The sequence below is a fragment of the Urocampus carinirostris genome, chromosome 7, assembly GCF_059441175.1.
Source record: "Urocampus carinirostris isolate Australia breed hairy pipefish chromosome 7, RoL_Ucar_1.0, whole genome shotgun sequence".
NCBI lineage: Eukaryota > Metazoa > Chordata > Actinopteri > Syngnathiformes > Syngnathidae > Urocampus > Urocampus carinirostris.
Window position 1 is genome coordinate 13,343,991 of NC_142355.1, and position 23,166 is coordinate 13,367,156.

Sequence of the window (23,166 nt, forward strand, 5' to 3'; positions counted from 1 at the left end):
AGTTTCTGTGACACAGCGTCCCCTTGTGACGAGGGGCGGAGGTCTTCCAATGAGAATTGAAAGGCGGTGAGTACTGTGCTCACGTTCTTGACTCAATTTACTCGTAAGGACCTCATTCCAGGCACGTCATCGCCGGGCACAAAACCCCGTGTGGAGGAGCACTGCACTCGCTTGAATAGAGCTAAGTAAGATTTGTATGTTGAGTTGCATGGTGGGGTCACAATCAATGTTCCCTGTCATTTTCCACGGGTCTGAGCGTTCATACAAAGTCGGTGAGCAACGCTTGAAACAACAGAGAGCAACCATAATACCAAGTGTGGCAAGATAATTAATTATCAAACATGTCCAAAACTTGACATCAAGTTACATTTTGCTGAGTTTCCGGCAATGCAAAATTATTTTTCTCTTTTGAATGAATTGACTCATGTACTATTGCAAAGGTTGTACGGCCTACAAACGTCCTTTTTTCTTACAATTCTTTCACAAGATATCCATTTCTTTTTTTTTTCCTGATATATTTTGTCGCATAATATTAACATTTTGGGGGGCTTATTTAGTCGGTTGTAAGGTACAGAACTGTACTTAATCACATTTTTTAGTGGAAGCACAATGTTGGCAACAAGATTCACTTGATGTAATTGGAAATTATTTGAATGCAACACAAACTTTTTCTTCTTTTTTCCGTGTTTTTTTTTCTACTTTTGTTACTTTTTTCTTTTTGTTCTCTATACACTTTTTTCCTACATTTCTTTCTTTTCTTTTTTTCTGGCTTTTTTTCTAAATTTTTCCTTCTTTTTTCTCTTCCTTTTGTTTTTTTTTCTTAGCTTTTCACTACTTTTTCATTTTGGTATTTTTTTCTTTTTTGTTCTATTCCCCCCTTCCTTTAAGTCATGTTGTCCATAATTTTACATAATATTTGGTCATGTTGGGATTAAAGAAGCAAAAACAACCTGAAGAGCCGGTTAGGACCCGAAAGAGCCGGTTCCTTTTAGTGAGCCTAGCCGAAGAAGCCGGTTCTCTACTAACTTTACTCAACTTCGTTCTACTTCGACTCGACTTCAAAATACCGCATTTAGGACACAACGTCAGGGGAACCCGTGTATTTTTACCTTTATGCACTGTAACTTTGACTTAAGTCGCTTCTTAATTAGTAATTTTGAGCCCTCATTTTTGTGCGCTGGCTAGATTTTCTTGTGAGCTGAGAATGTGCGAGCAGTGCGCAATTGCGCACGTGCGCAGCTTAGAGGGAACACTGGTCACAATTTAAAAAAAACAACATGCCCAGTTGTTGGGTAAGAAGCTTGGTCATCAGGGGGGGGACAGGAGTGTAGAGCCGCTGCTCCACTGTGCATTGAGAGGAGCCAGTTAAGGTGGCTCCAGAGGGACGCCTCCCTCTGGATGTGTTCCGGGCATGTCCCACCAGCAGGAGGCCCCGAAACTATACAGGACACGTCTCTTGGCTGGCCCGGGAACCCCTTACCATCCCTTTGGATGAGCTAGATAATGGCTTGGGATAGTGTTAGGAATTAAATACATTAAAAATGTACCGTTTACCAAATTGTTCAAATTAGGTATCTGACTCCCTTAACCAAACACAACTTATATGCGCCTAACAATGCATGCTCGTTTCTTTATGGAAAAATAAACAAGAGACAGGCATTTCCACACGGGCGCAGATTTAATTTCTTAAATAATAAAGTAAGTGAATTCCATCGAATTAGCCGAATTAGTGTCGCTCTTCGTCGAGCCTCTCTCTCGATTGTCCCTCGATCTTCCGAAGTTCTTCCTCTGCCCACGCCTTTCTCCCAAGCTGGCGTGTCGGCTCCTCCAATGGGGCGGGGCAGGAGCGCCCATGTGGGCTCCACCTCGTCGCCTCGATGTCTGGACCGGTCAAAACATCCCCGCGCGTTTCCACGCCATCAGGGCTTTGTTCTCCAAACATCGCTTACCATTTGCATCAGAATTCCGTTAAAAACAAAACTAAACAAAACATTCACATTCGGAACAGGGTGACCTGTCTTTGAACTTAAGCCTTCTCTGTGAAAAATCTTCATTGCATTCAATAAATGTAACTTGTATAAAATATTTTATCATAAAATGTACAAAAATCCTACAACAGGGAAGTCTGTGCTCTGAGTCGGAGACACGGGATCCGCTGCTAGTGGTGGCTGCAGTCATCACGACCTGACCCACGGATAAGCGGAAGAAATTGAATGGATAGACAATTGTTTTTTTGCAATAACCTGAAAAAACAGGCCTTTTCAAAAGCACTGCAGGCTGCAAACCATGAAAATACCTGACAGGACTGAGCACTTTATCAGGAATGACAGCGTTTGCGGGGTCCATTTCATATCTGGAAAGTTATCGTTGCTATCTGGTTTAGATTCACTAAACGGCTGAATGTCTTGGAAAGCGTAAGTATGTTAAGTGCTGTGGAAATGCTAAGTGTTTGCTACCAATAACTACGATACACTAAGTTTGCCTCTGACCTGGTATATCTTTATCTAATAGTAATAATAATTATAACAATAATTATAAATGTATTAATGTATATTGTTTATGATATTTATTAAAAATATATGATATTGTACATTGTTGCAAAATGCCATTATCCTTATTATTGATTTAGGTTCTATCCATTGACAAACGGACACTACAATGGTTGTTTTTTTAGGTAAGAGGCATTACAAGTCTATGGTAATAGAGCTAGTAATCAATACCAGTTTTATTAATGTATTAAATTTGGATTCATTAGATTTTTGGGGGATTTGGTTTACTTTGATCCATATTCCATGTTTTTGATAAATCCCAAGAATGCAAAATAAATCAATGGAATCTAAATCTTATCCAGGGCAGTGGTTAGCGCGTGTGCGGCACAGTTCTGAGGTCATGAGGGGCGGCAGTAGCTCAGGAGGTAGAGCGATCGTTTTAGGATTAAGGGATCCCAGTTCGAATCCCGGCTTGTCCGTGTTACTTGTCGAAGTGTTCTTGGGTAAGACACTGAACCCCCAATAAGCAGGTTAGCGCCTTGCATGGCTGCACAGATCACGGCCGCTATTGGGAAATGTGAAGCACAATGTAAAGCGCTTTGGGAAGTCATTGACTTGAAAAGCGCTATATAAATGCAGATCATTTCATTTCATTTCATGAGATCGAACCTTCCTGTGTGGATATTGCATGTTCTCCCCGTGCCTGCGTGGGTTTCCTCCGGGCACTCTGGTTTCTACTGCATTCCAAAAACATGCATGTCAGGTTAATTGGCCAGTCCAAATTGTCCCTAGGTGTGAATGAGCGAGTGAATTGTCTGTTACTGTGTGCCCTGCGACTGGCTGGCAACCAGTTTAGGGTGTCCTCTGCCCACTGCACCCCCGCAACCCTGCTGAGGATAAGCGGTGCAGATAATGAATGAATAAATCTTATCTAAACCAGTTTATAAATCTGTACTTGTCTTTATTTGTATGATACTTAGAGGCTCTAAAACGGTTGAACCGATTTTGACCCAGCCCATTGTAGAAGTTTGCAGTATTTGTTCCAACTTTCGACTACCACGTCGTAAAGCATCACTCAGCGACACTCTCCCCCTCCAAGACACGATGGGGTTTGAAACCCCCCCAAAAATTGTAGGCGCCCTTGCAGTTATAATAGTTCCAAAAAACAAATTGGTAGTTCTTGCACACATTTGGGGTTTAGTGGAGGCTGCTTTGTGTTGAAAATATTACACATTAATTATTTAAATACATATTCCACAACGTTTATCTGGAAAGTAAGGAGGGGGAATTCATAATCAATTTGGTATTAGAGTGATATAAGGAGCAAATACAACCTAATAAGTTGAAAGGATTGATTGAAAAATTGTCCTGTTTTTTTAGCCTTTGTCTCTCATCCCTTTATTTCAGGGGATTTCCGAACAATGTGATGTTTGTTGCAACATGCCTAAAAAGAAAAATAACAATAAAGACAACCTTTCACCCGCAAGGGACTTAACTTGTTTCTGGGTTTACTCACATTACATTGAATCAATTAACGATATGAGATAAACAAATGAACTATCCATCCATTATCTGCACCGCTTATCCTCAGTAGGGTGGCGGGGGTGCTGGAGCCCATCCCCAGCTATCTTCGGGCAGTGTGCAGGGGACACCCTGAACTGGCTGGCAGCCTGTCGCAGGGCACACAGGGACAGACAACGACAATTTGGACCGGCCAATGCATGTTTTGGGAATGTGGGAGGAAACCGGAGTGCCCGGAGGAAACCCATGCAAGCATGGGGAGAACATGCAAACTCCACACAGGGGGATTGATCTCGTGACCTCAGAACTGTACCGCCGTGCCCCCGAAATGTATATGATAAATAATAATCCAAAAGAAAGTCTCAACAAAATGTGTTTAATTGAAGAAGTAATCAAAGGAACTTTAAGCATCTTGTAGGTGGTCATTTCCTTTCAACATACCGGTAGTTCCTTTTTCCAAGACAACTTGCTTTAATTGCCACTCAAAAATGGCCCTCTCGTATTATTGTTAATTCTTTCTAGGCGTAACTAGAGCTGCCTGTTCGTTCGGTTTGTTTTCATTAGAGTCATGTTTAATAATGATCTGATATTTATTGGTTAATTTTCAGTTCTCATTTTGTACTTTTGTCTGTGACCATGACCACACTGTATTTTTTTTATCAATTATCAAAAACTTTGCCCAAGTGTATCGAACGTATAAAAAGTTAAGGATGCTTTTGCTTTGTTTGTTTTAACAAATTTCACCTTTTAAAAAACTTTCTGTTGTTGAGTTTTGTCTTTATGGTGATAGTCTTCATCCATGTTGGCTGTGGTATGTCTCCAGGTTTTACCTTTTTTGGCAGTCAAGATTCCTGTAAAACCAACTGTACAATTATTACTTTGCAGTTTGCTTTAGAAAATAAAGCGCTTAAAAAGCAAACTTCCAAAAATGAAAGACAAATACACGTGTGTATTGCTACTAGAATTTGATTTTGTGGAGGTATTACATAAATTTCCCAGATAAAGAACCTGAGACATCATTTCATAAAATTCACAGCAGATAAGTGTTACTTTTACCTGTAGAGTATGTACATTATTGTCATGCAGTGTTTTGTTGCTTACATTTTAGTGTTAAGTACACTTTAGTAAATTATGTTAGCCTTTCTGAGTGGTGCACTGTATAGAATTATGCAAAAATGACTACATTCTGAATTTATTCCTGGAAAAGGTTTTATATTTTAGTGTTGCATTTAAGCAAGTTAGTATTCTTGTGTACTATAAACTTTTTAAATATGATTTGGCATGGAAGAACTAAACCAGCATCATTGGCACATTGTCATATTTATTTGCTCCACTTTCAAACTATTACTGTTCAGTGTGCAATTTGGTCATATAAACAAAACAAATGGAGAGCTATGACAATATGCAAGTGAGATACTCTATTTTAGTAGTCTATACAGTCAACATCAACCCTAGGATTTTAATCTAAAATTATTGTTAATAAAACCAGCACTTGTCACTTATTCCTGTTGGTGTATTAGACCAATTTATAACAATGACGGATGTTGTGAACAAATAAAAAGGACAGAGGAACCATAAAGGTTTAAACAGAAAATTCAAATTAAATTCCCTGAAAATGGATGGATAATGCACAATTGGGAAAAACAGGGAGCATTTGCCATAATAAAAACATATTGTCAAAGTTTTTTCAACACACCTGCATACCAAGCAAATCTTTACCTTAACGTAACACCCAGCAGCAACCACCCCCAACAACAAATCTAATAGTAGGGGAAAAAATGTAGTTCATGAAGTTTCACCCTTTAAGGGTCTAAACTTGTAAAAAGTGAAAAAAACTGTCACGCCTGGATAGTAATGCCTGTGCAATCCTCGTCTAGCAAGTTCAGGAATTTGTCGTACAGCTTCGAGACATGCTCGGTATTCCACCATACCATCAGTGATTAATTTAACAAGCCTTCAGCACATTTGATTGTGTGACTTTTGTACATGAAATTCAAATGGAATGACAGAATCTTCATTTGGTTGCAAAGCCTGAGTTCAGGACAAGAACTGCGCTAACCTCTTATTTGCAATCGTGCCATGCGCTGGTCTTGCACGAAACACAAATAAACAGCCCAACATGGAGGGTCAAGACTACTTTTCTTTTCTCAGAAAAAAACACATTGTCAGTAAGCATTTCTTTTTTTTCACCAAATAGTCTCTATTCACACTCAGGTATTGTAAGATAGTCTTCTATATATTTATATAATCACTACCTGCTTGGGTTAAACATCTTATGATTTTTGTTTTAAGACCGAAAAAAGATTTTAAAAAGTTAAATAGTTTGCTGAATTAAAGTGGTAGTGTTTTAACCAAGAATGCCCCAAACTCCTGGTCTAACCCCTGACTAATTTGGATGACTGAGAGACAAAACAAAAACAAAAATCCAACCTTTGAAGATAATTAAATGGTAGCAATGATACAAAACAAACTTTAAATACATTACTTAAAGGACACATTTTTACAAGTGTACTCAAATCACAGACATCTACTATGTACAGGACTGACCTGAAGAAAGCTTTAATAGACCGAATATTGGTTATTGAATGTCAGACACACAATCATTTTCAGCTCAAAGGATTTCGTTAAAATTGTATTTAGCAAAAAAAAATCACATGTAACGACCTATTTTTTAAAGGAACAACTATTCAAACTTTGACACAAGTCCATTTACAGGATCTTTAGGAAAACAATGAGTTAAAATAAGATTTTCAGCTCTCTTGGGACTGAAATTTGTGAAGACCGTAAAACCACTAAACCCACTTATGCAAAACTGAGAACTGGAATCGTTAACCACACATATTCTGATAGCAAATGAAAGAAAATATTATTCAGCTTTCTTTAACCAGTCAAATATCTGCATGTCTGCTAGTGAATGTTTTATACAAATAGACAGAAAGACTAGAGGCAGACAAAAATCGTAAGGGCAGGGAGAAAAAGTTAGTTAGTTGTGACTCTGGGCATTCGGCAAGAATTTTCTTCAACCTAGTTGAGTCTAGAAGTATTTAAAAACAAGTTGATTTATTTGTCTTTGTTGAAAACCTAAAAGATTGTGACCACTTGCCACAATAGTGTGAAAATAGTGAGGGAAAAACGACCAAAGTATAACTATTCCGAATAAATGGAAGAAAAGACTTTCAGCTTTGAGAAGATTCCCAATAATCATTTAACACTTATAGGTTGATGACTCTATCAACTTAAAAAATAATGCAAAATGTTATGAAAAACAGTCAGATTGCGGTTTGTTGAAACCTGCTGTCTGTTATTTTGTACGCTGTTTCAAATGCATCTCATTAAATCACTGCAGATAATTTTAGTGGTCATCATTGAAACCTAACTCAAAAATGGATGGATAATGCACAACTGGGAAAAATTGAGTTTGTTGCTTATTTACTGCCAGGCCAATCAACACATTCAATGTCATTGAGGACTATGGATACCTAAAAGAACCTTTAATTACCCTAATTATAATTTAATTATTAAAGTGTTTTCGAAGTTATAGAATTATCTCTTTATTGGAAAACAATAACAAACGCTTCAGTTAAAGCCTAACATAGTCCTTAACTGAGTAGTTGAAGCGCTTTATATCTTTTAAAAGTTTTCATTTTTAAAGGACATTCTACAGCTGTAATTTATATACTCTAATAAAATGATCTCTTTGTCCATGATTATCATATTGTCCTTATTGAATAACCTACGTCATATTGCCAACAATCATGCTGCTTTGTGACTCCAGTAATCCATCAAGCGTTGGCATCGTATAATTAAGCAGCAGGTGAGAGTTGCTGTGTCCCGCTTCGAAAAGTTGTGTATTGAAAAATGTGCTCATCGTAGTCATTAATCACGACAGTCTTTGATTTAAAAGGGGAAAAGAAAAAAATTGGACTAATTATGTATTCTTGATTTGCAAGTTCTATTTTTTTAAGACCGTGCTTACATTACATGTTGGTGATCATTTTGATTGCATTATCATTTATCGATTTTATGTCATGTCATTTTTCAGTACACGGTTTAACATGGTCAGTCAAATATGTTTATAGTTTTAAGGGTTGATATTTCATTTTTGAATTTCAGAATCACTTTAAATTAATTTTATTTTAATTTTACGGTTCACAAAACTATTCTTAGTGGTAAGTTTGTCCGTATTTCCTTCTGTTGTATTCTCTTATACGTTAATAAGGACACAATGTCATGCAGTGGTTTACTAAAAGCACTATTATACCCAGGTTACACTATTTATAGTCGCGAGAGGTGTTCTTCTTTCTAAAGGGGGCATGACAGAAAATAAGTGAGCTCTGGCCTAGCTCCACTTTTTAGCTAGTGTACCTCTAAAGCTGGTAAAACATCCAACACCAGCAAAAAAGTGAATCCTGGATCGTAATTAAGCTAAAATTGACAGTTTAACACAAAACAAAACAAATGAAAAAGGTCTACGTTACTCCACCCAAACATGCTTAATGGGGGGAACAAGTTGAAATTCAATTGGAGGGTTTGGTTACATGCACTGGGACTCTGGGTACTCGCCCCCATCAGCTGTGTGCTGCACTGTGTGATCTTGCAAAGAGCCCAGATCACTGAAACGCTCACCGCACCATACACACTTAAACTGTCCTTCCCTCGAGTGTGTGCTCTGGTGTTTGATCATGTGTTCGCGTTGTTTGAAGAACTTGTTGCAGTGCTCGCACTTGTACGGCTTCTCCCCTGTGTGCACACGTATATGTCTGTTAAGGTCCGAGGAGTATTTGAAGCGCTTCTCACAGTCAGGACACTTTAGCGGCCTTTCCCGAGAGGGGTCGCAGCGATGCTGCACAAATTCGGAAGAAGAGAGGAACCGGCGGTCGCAGAGGGAACACTTCAGGGGCTTTTCTTGGCAGTGAGAGTTTTGATGACGCTGCAAGGTGGAACCTTTCTTGTAACCCCTACCACAAACGTCACACTTGTATGGCTTGTCGGGCACGGCGGCGGGCGTCTCTCCGCACTTGTGCTTGAGCAGCTCTCCCGATTGGCTGAACTCCTTCTGACACGAGCCGCACTTGAACAGGTTGTCCATGCCGTGCACATGCTGGTGGTAGAGAAGGTGCGAAGGCTGCATGAAGCCCATGTCGCACAGATTGCATTTGAACGGCCGGTCGCTCGGGTCTTTGTGTGTGCGGCGGTGCCGCACTAGCGCGTACTGCTGTTTGAAGCTCATCTGGCACTCATCGCAATGGAAGGGCCGCTCCTCGGAATGCGCGCGCTCGTGCTGACGGAGGTCTGACGGTCGCTTGAAACCCTTTCCGCAAGTTGCACAGCGGAAGGGCCGAGAGCCTTGGGGATGGCAGGGATGATTGAGAAGCTCCGACGACTCTTTGAAGTGCAGCTCGCATAGGTTGCATTTGAAAAGATGCTCGCCGGAATGCACGTACATATGGCGCACCAAGTGAGAACGGTGCTTGAAACTCTTCTCACAAACGGCACACTTGAAGGGGCGTTCGTTGCTATGTGTACGCTGGTGGTGCTGAAGGTGAGATGACTGGCTGAAAGCCTTGTCGCACATGTCACATTTAAAGGGTTTCTCGCCGGTATGCACTCTATCGTGACGGGTGAGTTCTGACAAGTGTTTGAAACCCTTCTGGCAAACAGAACATTTGTATGGGCGGTCGCGTGCTGAAGGGAAGGGTAAAATGGATGAGCTACTGCTGGCTGATGCCCTCAAACTGCTGGGTTGCTGGGTATTGTTTGCTGAAGAGTTGGAGGTGACGCTGCCAGAAGAACCAGGCCTGTATGTCTTTTCACAAATAGAACATTTCATCGGATTGCTGCTGTTGTGGGATGAGTGATGATGGGCCAAAGATGTCAGTAAGGAGAACCCCATCTTGCACAGACCACATACAAAGGGCTTCTGCTCAACTTGAACACACTGATGCTCAAGTAGGTCAGTGGCCTGGTGAAAAATCTTCATGCATTGGGTGCACTGGAAGGACCTGTCTTGACTTACCACACACTGGTGCTCGTGGGGGTCGTCTAGGTGGGAGATATCATGTCCACACGCCCCACACTTGTGCACTGCCTCAGTTTCTACCTGCATTGTGGTCTGCTGGGTCTCGGTGGAATGCTCCTGACTGTGCTGCCCAGTTCCGTGCTGCCCGTTGACATGCTGCTGATTTTCACTGTGTTGTTGATTTAACTGGCTATGCTCAACATTCTGAGTCTGCTGATGCTGCTCCTGCTGTTGTTGCATCGGTGTGGACTCTTGCTGCAGGACAATTCCATACACAGCACAGCCCATTGAATTCTCAGCTCCAGGAGGGATGGTGTGGACCACCTGGGGTTGAGAAACACCATGCTGCTGCCAGGCCTCTGTCATACGGGGTCGTGTATATGGGTTCAGTTTGACAGCAGGAGTGGCCCAGCTAGAGTGAGAAAACAAAACAGTCAGTCAAAATACAACTAGTAGTAATTAGAAACTGTTTCTGTGCATTTTTTACAGAAAAAACAAACTCACTCCATAACTGCCAAAGACACTGAAGAGCTACCTCAAGATGATTGCTGAAGAAACTGCGTTGTAAAAGGAAAGACAGCGACTTTTGTGGATGATACGGAGTAAATCCAGTGCTTTCACATTTGGATGGTATCTGTGTGAAAAAGAGACACATGAGTCAACTTGTAAATTTCCCCCATTATTTTATAGTATTTATTGATCACTTAAAATTGCGTCTGCTGAATAAAATTTTTGTTTGGGCAAAAAATGTTTTAGATCTTTTGTTTTGGGGTTAGACCGAATTTGTCTTGCCCATTTTGCTCTAGTTCAGAATGTCTCGGTCACTGGTACTAGACAATAATTTCAAATGAAAATGAAGTCTGTGAAATCCTTTGCTGCGTATAATAAGTAACAATACATTTAACTGCAAGTGTGGAAAGAACTAAGAAAGATGCTAAAACCATTGTTTCTGTTGTTCATTTAGTAAATAAACTTGTTGTGCTCTGTCCACTTTGAGACTTTTTGTGATTAAGGGCTATACAAATGAATATGACTTGTTGACACAAATTATCTCTGTATATTCTACATAGTCTGTCTTGCTTTGAGTTATTAAATGCCATATTGTTTTTTAAAATCTATTATCGCTTAAAAAGGAAAATTGTAATCATTAATAAGGCGAGCAATCGACTGAAGTTGACAGGTATGAAAAGATACAACAAACAATTGATATACAAAATTGATTGGATCAAAGATTGTATTAAATTTGGGGTCCAAGCATTTTTCAAAAGTATTAATTTCACTTTAGAAATGTTATTATTTTAATAGACTATTAACAGTTACATTCCTTCTGTTGGTTTCAAAGCTTTCTTGATATCGTCAAATCAATGTAACTCGACAACTCACAACAGGAACTTGGTCATGGCGCTTTGTTCTTTTAAACTCCAAAACGCAAACATTTTCTGTTATTGTGTTATAACCAGTGTTGGGAATAACGCCATTAAAAATAACGCTGTTATGTTACATAGTTTTTCAAGTAACTGTGTAATCTAACCCATCATTCTTTCCACCGCTGTTACTGACAGCTCAAAAGCTGTGCGTTACTTTGGTTGCACAACACCAATAGTGGAGTGCCCCCACAAACTTGATGCCATTTTCAATGGTGCAGTTTTCCACTCGCCTTAGAGTTGCTTACGTCACATCTTTTCGAATCATGTCACCATTCAAAATAGCAACAACCATATAGTCGGACAGCGGTTATGAGAATAGTATTTTCTAAAGCCCTGAAAGAAAAGCCAAATGAGGGCTGTGTTGCAAAAAATGTGAGCTCTATATTTTACAGCACCAGTGATGTTGTTATTTCCGCAGCAACCAACTCATGTCGTCCGCGAACGAAATGTCTCTATGAGCTGGCTCTTGGAAGTGAACGATGAGAGCTGGCACCCTACCAATAACTGCTGGTTCCCTCTAAGACGCATCCAGGGCGCCTTTTTTCTCTTATGATTGGTCAAAATGCTTTTCGGGGAATTCTCTGTAGTTGACTTTGAATTTGTAGAGCATAAAAAATGGTTGTTTTTTATTTTATCTTTATTGTTGGTGATAGGAAGGAGTGGAGAGGTGTTGTGAAAGGTTAGTGGGATTGTGGACGCGTTCTTAAGGAAGGGATGGGCACTCGTATGATGCGGCAGGGGTAAACCAGTGAAAGCTGTCGGGCCCTGACATTGAACAGAAGAGTGTGTCACCCTGACCCGAGTGACATGGCCGCTTTCTGGTGTCCCATTTCATCTGGAGGGACGAAAGCATGACCAACTTAGGTGCCAAGGTGCCTAACTTGTTTGCGTGTTTGGGCAATTGGGTTGGCCATAGTCCAAAACATTTTGTGTGTGTTTTTATGCTATTTTTTCCCCCTTTTATTTTCTTTGTTATTGTATGTGTTTGTCTTGCTGTCAGTCACCCCTCTTGAGGGATATGACCAAGGTAGATAGATAGATCTTAATAAGTAGAATTCTATTTTAATTTTATTTCCTGTGTTTTTAGCGTTAATTTGTATAAAAATTTCACGGTTCTTATTTTGTCCTCTTATATCCCTCTTTTTTCTTATATGATTTTATTTTTTCCCTTAGCTAGCTCCCTTATAGTTTTTTTTACCTGAATATAAACTTTACATTACATTATTATTATCATTGATATACACGTTTAGCATTTTGTTTCGATGTAAACCAAATTTAATAGTTACCTATTCCATATTTAGCTTAAAATATTTTATATAGCTGATGTTATATTTGACTAGTTTTTGTTGTTGTGCTCTGTGCGCTATACAAATAAATATGACATGACTCCTTTTTCATTTAATCAAACTCACTTTATATGGTTTACTGCTGTTGTTATATCACATTGTGTACTGTTTATTTTTGTTGCACTTCAAGTGTAGGATAAATCTGTTGCTATTGAGGTGCAATTAAGATTACATAGTAACACAACTATCAATCTGTTGTTCTTAATTCAACTGACTCAAATACGGTCCAGAACATTTCAAATTATTTGACAATTTTTTTATAAAGTAACGGATATAGTTACTAGTAACTATAATAGTAATAGTTACTAATTACTTATACTATTGAGTAACTCGGTTACGAACTCAAATAGTTTTTGGAAGTTGTGAGTAACTATGTCATAACTCGTTTAAAGTAACGCACCCAGCATTGGTTATAACACAATTTATTGTGGTAACAAAAAACAACAGTGTAAACATTGATAAGGTTAGCAACATTAGCTCTGATGGTACAGCTAGCTAACGCAACAACACAGGGTTGTAGCCATTTGACTGAAAGCTGTCACTCGTTTCTTGGTTACTTACCTAAGGCATGGGAAACGCCACTTCTAGTGCATTAATGACTCAAAACCGCACCATACTCCATCTTCTCTTTTTGTAAACGGAGCTCGGGTGGTTCTCGTTGGAACGCTGTAGGTCCAGGGGCTAACGCAATAGAATCAAACAACGTTGTGGCTTAACAACAAGGTGTATATATCGTTTTACAAACTAGCCACTATTTTCGGCTTATGGAATTCTAATTAATTTCACATAAAGACGTAAAATCGTTTAAGAAAAACGTGTGTATTTTTGGAGCTATCGCCAGTTAGCTTGTTTCCGAGCTCTCTGTGTTAGCAAGCTTCTGTCTGCTTCCCGCACCCGGGAACGTGAATAGAGAAAGCCCGTGAGCACACAAAACGCAACAGAGGGTGTATGCGCGTGTCGTGTTCCACACGTAAATTGCAATATTTACGGGACAATTTTAATGTAAAAAGAAACAAAATGCATCTAATACAATGTCATAATTTGTCACACTTCGTTAGGTATTCAAAATGTAATTTATTTTATGACATTAGACTTGATGTTCGTTCGTATATTTTGACGGATTTTCAAAATGAATCTAAACGTGTCATGAACATACTGTATGGTCCCCGCCAATCAGGAGCTGGCTCCTTTTTCCTTTTGTGATTGGTCAATATCCAGTTTTTATGGAGTCTGTGTTATTGACTTTAAATTTGTTGACGATATAAAAAGTTATAATCGTTTTGTATTTACCTTATTTTCGTAGATCTGTAGATATTTTAGTTTGTTTCTTGTTTTTTTCAAAGATAATGTGTCACACGGTTAACTTTTTACATAAAATGTCATGTTCATGAGTTGCAATCCTGAATTGCTTAAAGGGACAGTGTGTATTATTTAGCGCCTTCTCAAGGTTAAAAAACGTTCATTTATTTTATAAGAAAGTTAGTGAAAAGTGTCCCTGTTCAAACCTCATAATGTTAGAATATGATATAATGAAATTGTGAATGTATTTAATTGCTGTTAAAAGTGTCGATAAAACTCCTATTGTTGGGATATGATAAAATGAAATTGTGTGTTTAATTGCTGTTAAAAATGTCGGGAAAAATTGTTAAAACGTCATATTGTCAGATATAACGAAATTGTGATTATGCTTGATTGCTGTTAAAATTGTCGAGAAAAATTGTTCAAACCTCACATTTTTTATTTGCTGTTAATAGTGTCAATAAAATTGTTCAAACCAAAAAACCCTATGGGGCGCGCTTTCACTGTCTATTGTTTTAGTATATTTTTCATTGTAAGCAGGTGGTTTTGGATACCCCTTATTTTACCTATCTGTTCCTGTGGTGCCATACTCGTGTCAGTGTTCTTTTGGATTGGTAAAGTGAGTACGTCTTAATTTGTTGCCTATGTAAAATATTATTCTAACCTGGTTGCACTCCATATTTGGCCATGCTTACTCTCAGCATTAGGTTTTTTTTTGTGTGTCATGTTTTGATTAATGTATCCAACAATACCTTCAATAAACATTTCATTTCATGCTGTGTATGCAATTTATGTTAATTTAGTGCAGTTAAGATGTGTTCATACATTTTGTTGTGTAAGTTAAGTTTAGAACGTTTAGTGTTATATTTTTGTTGATGATTATTATTTGTCAAAAATGTAAAGAGTGTTTCTTTTCCCTCCACACCAACATCAACATAGCTCCACGGCTCCATGCCCATATGTACTGTCGTATTTTCCCTTACAAAATACAAAAACATCTTACACCATATCTGTTTATTTATGTAGTTTAACATGTTATATTGTACACGTGTTTCGTTATATAATTCTGTACATATTCTTAATAATAAAATTTAAAAAATATTAATAAAACCGAGAAATTGTTATCAGCATAACTAAAATATCCATTAATAACACTTTAATTTTACATTTGTAAATAAATATATTTTTTGCAGAAAAAAATAGTTGGAATTTCTATTTTGTAAACCAAACCACAATATCAACCATTGATGCTTGTATTGTAAATTGCAAACAGACTGTTAGCGATCGTATTCTATATAATAAGTTTATTAAAACAATAAAGCTATTGTCAGAAGCGCAGCAGAATGCGCGCTGACGCGAGGGGGGAGGATTTTGCAGGGGAGTCGTTTTTTCTTTTAATGTTTTTATACATATATTGTCACAACAAGAACAGAAGGAGGACCCAGATGCGTAACGTTACTCACAAGTTTATTGAACTATAGGGGAAAGGGTAAAAAAGGCAGCGCGATCCGGTGCTCGCTGGACGCGGGAAGCAAGCCACCCACGGGATCGGAGCGTGTTCCGAATGCGGGAGTGGATCTTCCAGAGCGGGAGTTTGTAGCGTAGTTAGACGGAAAAACAAGTCATTAGCCGGGACGGGAGATCAGAACGTAGTCGGCGTCAAAAAATGGGTCATTAGCCGGGACGGGAAATCAAAACGTGGTTCTCTGACGGACTGACAACGAGCGAGTGAAAGGACTGAGCTTGAATAGGGCGGGGAACCAATCAGGGAACCAGCAGCAGCTGGCGCCAAACGATATATATATAAAAACATATATATATATATATATATATATATATATATATATATATATATATATATATATATATATATATATATATACAAATATATATATATATAATAATTGTCTTACATATGTATGTATGTATGTATGTATGTATATGGTTATTCATTTAGCCCATTTACAAAATAAAAATAAAACATTGTTTTAAAAAAAAAGTTGCACACGTTGTTACACTGATTTTGAGTTGTAAATGTTTTTTTTTCAATGAGTTTCATATGATGTGTTAATTTTCAATGTAGTTGTTTGTAACTTTTGTATTTTTTTTATTTTTTTTGTTTTTATAAATTGTTCGTTTTTTATATTAAAAAAACAGTTTTCCGTTGTTATGTTCTTTGAATGATTTTACGTAATAACAGCACGCATCGGTGTTTACAAAAAAAAAGTTGCCTGCAGGAAAATTGGTTGTAAATTGAGCAAGTTGTGATTTTTTTTTTTTAAAGACATACATTGCCTTAACTCGGACGTTGACCCGACCAATATGGTCGCCAAATAGGCACACTAGTTAGCGGGCTGCAATAGCACGCATGACGTATCTGCGGGGGGAATCACAATGACCAAGTTGACATGGGAACTCGGTCGGGGTAATGTTTTGAGAGGACACAATTTGTGAGAACACAGCCCAATCTTCTGTTTACATCGGAAGCGCACTTCAACATGTGTGATGGGCTTTGGCATGCAACTTTGCCCCAATCGGTTTTGATACATTAACATTGTGGCCAATTTCCTGATAAAGCGCGTGCGACATTTTCTTATTTGTCCTCACGGGTCTGGAGATAATTTGATCAGCGATGTTAGTCGACTACAGCAGCAGCTCTGACGGAGAATATGAGACTAGTGGTGTGGAGGCAATCGGGACTCTAAGTCAAAACGAAACCTTTTCTGCGAATTTTCTGCAGGATTTTGAAGACAATGATTGTCCGATCAAAAAGAAACCCAAACTCGAGAAATCATCTCCTACAAGGTACGTATTGCAGTGCCAGATCACGGAGATTATTAAAGAAGTGAACAGCAACGTTTAGTTTACTCGTAAATACTCTACATTCGAAATTCCAAATGCTTAATTTATAGGAGTCTTTAAGACAATGGTGTGCCATCGGGACGGGCAAGGCTTTTGCTGGCTTAAGATATATTAATTAGATAGAATTTGAATCAGATTACTGGACAGAGTTGGGCAAAGTTTTTTAGCCAATGGCCACATTTGACTTAAGACGGGGATGAGGGCATTTGAAGTGGAAAACCCAACACAAAAATTTAACATTAAATTCTGAAAAGACTTTCAAAAACATTCATCCGTTTTTTTCATGCAATATCCATTGCAGCCCTATCATCCTGGAAGGGGTTTTTCTCATTTGCGACCCCTTCTCAAGATTTATTAATGATCCTCATGTTGATGTTTTTTTTTTTGTTTTGTTTTCTTGCCCTCGTGTCGGTGTCAGATCACGGGATATTTTATTGGTGGTCTGTGCAGCCCTTAGAGACTTTTTGTGATTCAGGGCTATACAAATAAATGTGACTTGACTTGACATTATATTTTGTATTACGAGTACCTATTAAATAATTATAAATTGTCATATTTTTTCACTGCTTTACCCCTAGTTGCACTCCTTTCCGAATTCTTGAATCGGAATTTAAAAAAAGACAATTTTTTTAGGCCTAATTTGTCTTGCCCATTTTGGCTCTAATCCCGATCTTCTCAGTCACTGGTAACAGACAACAACTTCATTATAGATTCCCAATATCATTTTGGTTTTCTACATGGTATGTTTTTCTGTGAGTACAGAGGTCCCATGTTGTGTTTGAACGATTTATTGTTTAGTAAAGGGAATAGCGATCATTAATAAGGGGAGCTTTTGACCTAGGGTGACAGATATGGACATGTCCCTTCATGCCACCCATCCATTATCTGCACTGCTTATTCTGAGTAGGGTCACGGGGGTGCTGGAGCCCATCCTAGCTGTATTCGGGCAGTGGGCAGGGGACACCCTGAACTGGTTGCCAGCCAGTTGCAGGGCACAGAGACAGACAACTCACTCGCTCCTTCACACCAATGGACCAGCCAATTAGATAGATGATAGATAGATAGATACTTTATTCATCCCTGCAGGGAAATTCACAACAATTAACCTGACATGCATGTTTTTGGAAACCCATCCAAGCACGGGGAGAACATGCAAACTCCTCGGGAAGGTTGCGGTACCTGGACTTGAACCCTGAACCTCTTTACCTCTGCACTGCGTGCTAACCACTCATCCGCCGTGCCGCCCACTTCATGCCATCAATAATCATTAATAACTGAGTCGTTCTCTGCAGGCTCCCAATACCCGCTTGTTTGCTGGATATGTTTCTAGAAGATGAGAAGCCAGAGACTGAGGACAGCTCTTTGCATAATGGTCGTGTCCGCTCATTCAAGCACGAGAGAGGAAACTGGGCAACCTATGCGTATTTTCCTTGTAAGTATTGGACTGTATATAAGCCACCCAAATGGGATTTTGTTCTTTTAAACTATTCTAAAGTTGACTAGCTGATGTCCGGCTTTGTAAACCAAAGATGTTAGATTTTTAGGGGCACAAACTAACTGATGAGCTGAGGTTACGATTGAGGCGTTTTCAGCTAACCATCAGTTAGGTAATTGTTTAATTACCGTATTTTCCACACTATAGGGCGCAGCCCCAAAAAATAGTTTTTGGTCCTATATCTTCCATACATAAGGCGCACCGGATTATAAGGCGCTACAATGGGAACGTCTACAAAACAGTCAGTTCAGTTCAGTCAAACTTATTACCCCCTTAACATTCCGAAAGCTTGCAAAGAAGCAAATACGTGTCGTAGACACATGCGGATGCGGTGTCCGTATGATGTCACTCAAATGCATCGTTCCAAATATCATTCGGAAGGTTAAAGTCTTGGGATTCAAGAAATGCCAACCATTCCTTAGATTCTATTTTCTTTTTCGCTCGCAACTTTACTGTGCAAATGACAATAAACACTTGGAATTGAGTTTAATTTAAAAAAAGACCCATCACAGAAACATCTAGATCATTCTGAAACAAGATACTGGGAAAATATATAGCCGGAGTAGCTCACCGAAGTCGTTGCGTTCAATAATAATGTGCAACCATGGTCCTCTTATATCCGTGAGTGTAGTAAATCCAGGAGAGTAAAATATTTACAAATACAGAATGGTAAAACATGTTTCCTCTATGCCGTAGACAACCACACTTGCTATTCACATTCATCTTTTTCGGCCAATTGCAGGCTTTGTTTTGCCCCTTTAGCCCATGTGAGCCTGTAAATGATAAAAAGGATCCGCCCCCTTTACCTCCGAATAACTTTAGCCAATAGTGATCGATTCAAATAATGATTGACACATCTTTTTCGGCCAATTGCAGGCTTTGTTTTGCCCCTTTAGCCTATGCGAGCCTGTAAATGATAAAAAGGATCCGCCCCCTTTACCTCCGAATAACTTTAGCCAATAGTGATCGATTCAAATAATGATTGACACATCTTTTTCGGCCAATTGCAGGCTTTGTTTTGCCCCTTTAGCCTATGCGAGCCTGTAAATGATAAAAAGGATCCGACCCCTTTACCTCCGAATAACTTTAACCAATAGTGATCGGTTCAAATGATGATTGACACATTGGTTAGCCAATGAAACGCCGGTATATAAATCCCAGCATACACCGCGGACTACTTCGCCTTCGGGGGGAAATCTAGTCGGCGGCTGCTTGCATTAGTTGCAAGACTTTGCGACTTAATATTGATCCATATATAAGGCGCACTGTATTATAAGGCGCATGGTCAGCTTTTGAAAAAAATCAAGACTTTTAGGTGCGCCTTATAGTGCGGAAAATACAGTAATCACAGTAAGTTGTCCTAGTTTTATAGTAGAAGACTAGGCTTTTAGGTTTCTATTTACTTCTGAGGCCAGACAAGAAATTAACCTTTGGATGTTGTTATTGGCTCCTTTGTGACTTCTTGTTATAGATTGTTATTACGCTCCAGTAGTATTTTTTTTCTGGCTCACTACATTTTCAGTCAAGCGTGCAGTTTTCTGAATTTCTGAAGTTGGAATGGGTTTAATTTGTAGTATTACTTATAATATTAAATCACGTATCTCTTTCTTTTAATCCTACCCCCTTCACATTTATTCTTTCATTTTTATGGAGAAATGTGTCTCTGCATATAGAGTAGGGCTGCAACCAATGATTATTTCACAATCTTTATTCAAATATTAAAGTTTTGGACGGATTCAGAAATAGTGCACTAAACAACAGAACATTATAAAAAAGTAAAAAAGTGTCTCTTGATGATAAACAAAAAAATATATATGCTATACACTTGCAAATATGTAATATACTCTTTTCCTACCACATTATCCAAAGATCATATTATATTTGGATTTATACAAAACAAAAAAGAAAGAGCAATGATTTTTTTACAAAGATAAGTCGGACAAACAAATCAAAAATGTAAACCCACTTTTCCAAATTTTGTCAAAAAATGTGTTTTTTTTTTAGGGGGGTAAATCTTTGAACACATTAAACATTCCCAATAAGTAAATCATATATATTATCCTTAAGAATCTGCCCATTGCCTAGAGTGAAACATGTCACTATTATTATTTTTCCTTTTACTTTATTGATTTTATTTACTTAATTTTTGAGTTTTCTTTTTCAGTACTTCTGCAGCACTTACAACACCTGACAGATTCAATCTGGACAAAAGGCTGGTGTTCAGTAGTTTTTTTTTCCCCACAAATTATATGTTTTTGTCATATAGCCCTCTTGGTATATAAAGTAACGTAAGCCATTTTGACTCGTTCTGTTCTCACATGACCGAAATATATTCTGTTTATTGAAAGTGTAACTGTAAAAATGTAACGATTCGCCTCCAGTGTTAGTTTCATCCGTCTCGTCCCACAACTCAGATAAACGAACATGCGAGGAAGAAAAGACGTCCTCCTTCAAGATTTTGTAGGTTTTTTCCATTTGTCCGACACTTGTTTTTCAGAATTTCTGGGAAAGTGGTGTAAACACTTGTTCCTCAGATTTGATTTGTGTTTGACTCTACACAATGTTTCTTGATCTCACTTTATAATAATGTATTTTAAAAATTGAGATTATCATAACAAATATGTGTCTAATGTTTTTCTTCTCGTCCCATTAGGCAAACCTGAAGAAGATTTCGGGGCATTGATGGAGAAGCTTGTGTCAACCTCAGCTATGTTTGGAGTGGTTTTGACCCCACAGGAAGAATTCCATCTAAGCCTGTCCCAGACAGTAGTCTTGAGACACCACTGGATCCAGCCTTTCATACAGGGGCTCAAGGCAGGCCTGGCCACTTGTAAAAGGTTTCCTGTGCCTCTTTAGTACACGTGTACTTAAAATAAATGTTTACTTTATTGCCAAATACATTAAACTATCACAAATGTCCTTGTAAAAATGGAACAAATGTGAATTCGAACACCATACAATGAAACATCGAGCAGAAAAATAACAAAATCAGCTCCCAATAATGTAATTCCTGATAAAACTAAAATACAGACTCTGACACTTGGGGGATTTTTGTCTTGAGTTGTGTAGAGTTGAGATAACGCCCATGAATGTGTTCTCTTTGCAGGTTTGTGTGCTCGGCATCCAAATTGAAGGTCTACTGCAATGCTGAAAAGACAAGGTATGATTTTTCTTTTCATTGACAGGAAATACACTCAATATTCGATGGTCTGCCTCTGAATTATGAATAGTACCTGCTTACTTCTGTGCATCTGATTTCTGTGCAGGACCTTCTTAGGGATGGAAGTCGTTACTGGGCAGTCTCATTTATTGAATGTGGTCAGAATTGTGGACGCATCACTGACAGAATTTCACCTGGACACTTTTTATCAGGTTACCAAGGCTCACAATGTAAAGCACACATTTTTGTACGTTCGAAATGATCTTGTGACCAGTTCGGGATTCCCATTCTCTGCAGGATCCGTCATTCCATGTGAGTCTGGCTTGGTGTGTTGGAGACTCGACTGTGCAGTTGAGACAATGCCTTCATGAGCTTCAGGTGTGGTTTAACGTAGTGCAACGGAACATCAATCGACAAAGTATTTTTTTCAACCAGAATTTTCAAAATGTTTACTTGATCTTTCCCCAGAATTTGGTGGATAACCATGATGGAGAACAATATCATCTGTGGATAGACTGTGCAGAGTTGCGCTGTCGCGCAGGAAACAAAACCTTCCGTTTTACTTTAAGTTCCTAATAATGGATGTACTTTGTTGTGCTTGGTTCCATAACACATGGTGTGGTTCAGGTTATGGTCCCTACCAGTGAATCTACATTATGATGACTTGCACACTGCATAAGAAGGCTTGCCAAATTAACGGTTTACTTGCATACATAATCAGGACAATGAATTTAAAAGGCTACTTGCTCCAGTCACTACACAATCTAGGCTTACTCTTCCTACCAAAATACTGATGTTTGCCAATGTGTGATGATGTCATCTGATGCGCATTATTTTTAGTCAAGCAAGTACCCAATGAACATTTTATCTGTCACATATTCATTGCATATATACATTGTATGTATGTATGTATGTATGTATGTATGCAGGGTTGGGTAGGGTTACTTTAACTCGATTACTTTCAATTACTTTTGGATTACTCCAATACCAAATATGCTAATAAAAGACAAAAGAAACTAAATATGAATAAAATTACTAAATTTTGTGCAGGCTTGGGGAGTAACAGAACACATGGAACGGCAAAAATGATGGTGGCAAGCTGTTTGGATTTATTTTCATTTTGTTTCTGTCGCATTTTATGTTATTTTTGCCGGAGATCAAAGAGATCAAAGTCAGGAGAGAAAGCTTACCACGTGTTGTGAGTCATCATTTTATTCATATTTAGTTTCTTTTGTCTTTTATTAGCATATTTGGTATTGGAGTAATCCAAAAGTAATTGAAAGTAATCAAGTTAAAGTAACCCTACCCAACCCTGTATGTATGTATATATGTATGTTATTGAATGCATACTTGCATTTGTATCAATTTTGCACTGAAATAACTTTTATGATGATCTTGATATGTTGTGTTGATCACGATAACAAATACATATTTTTGATAAATACAATTTCAAATAAACGTACATGCTGTACTTGCAATACTTGGGACAACTACTGTTCTTACAGATTATCACATTTTCAGAAATGAGATTCAAGTCATGGGAACCTC

The 23,166-nt window shown here is 38.4% G+C and overlaps 2 protein-coding genes and 1 long non-coding RNA gene across 4 annotated transcripts; 2 read left to right on the forward strand and 1 right to left on the reverse strand.

Moving 5' to 3' along the window:
- The first annotated feature begins 86 nt into the window (after positions 1-86).
- Positions 87-11,025, forward strand: LOC148362385 (uncharacterized). Its single transcript, XR_015850859.1, has 2 exons — positions 87-185; positions 10,519-11,025. It is a non-coding gene; the product is annotated as an uncharacterized LOC148362385 (long non-coding RNA).
- Positions 5,312-13,734, reverse strand: znf319b (zinc finger protein 319b). 2 transcript variants are annotated; one of them, XM_088339793.1, is made up of 3 exons: positions 13,364-13,734; positions 10,565-10,663; positions 5,312-10,441 (listed from the first exon to the last, which is right to left on the reverse strand). In XM_088339793.1, the coding sequence occupies exon 3, from the start codon at positions 10,393-10,395 to the stop codon at positions 8,545-8,547; it is 1,851 nt and encodes a 616-aa protein (XP_088195919.1). In that variant the 5' UTR covers positions 10,396-10,441; positions 10,565-10,663; positions 13,364-13,734; the 3' UTR covers positions 5,312-8,544. The 2 variants fall into 2 exon arrangements, with proteins under 2 accessions (XP_088195919.1, XP_088195918.1); XM_088339792.1 differs by having other exon boundaries at positions 10,534-10,663; positions 13,364-13,732.
- A 2,833-nt stretch (positions 13,735-16,567) lies between these two features.
- Positions 16,568-22,503, forward strand: usb1 (U6 snRNA biogenesis 1). The gene is made up of 7 exons (XM_088339244.1): positions 16,568-16,906; positions 18,256-18,395; positions 21,112-21,295; positions 21,565-21,618; positions 21,725-21,830; positions 21,916-21,996; positions 22,087-22,503. Exons 1-7 carry the CDS (start codon positions 16,734-16,736, stop codon positions 22,192-22,194), a joined length of 846 nt encoding a protein of 281 aa, XP_088195370.1. The 5' UTR covers positions 16,568-16,733; the 3' UTR covers positions 22,195-22,503.
- The last annotated feature ends 663 nt before the right edge of the window (positions 22,504-23,166 follow it).

Excerpts from the sequence above, each read along its gene's own strand:
- usb1 (XM_088339244.1), top strand. The coding sequence starts at position 16,734 with ATGTTAGTCGACTACAGCAGCAGCTCTGACGGAGAATATGAGACTAGT. Across the intron at positions 21,619-21,724 it reads TGCAATGCTGAAAAGACAAG|GACCTTCTTAGGGATGGAAG; the intron begins GTATGATTTTTC and ends ATTTCTGTGCAG. Across the intron at positions 21,831-21,915 it reads ACCTGGACACTTTTTATCAG|GATCCGTCATTCCATGTGAG; the intron begins GTTACCAAGGCT and ends CATTCTCTGCAG.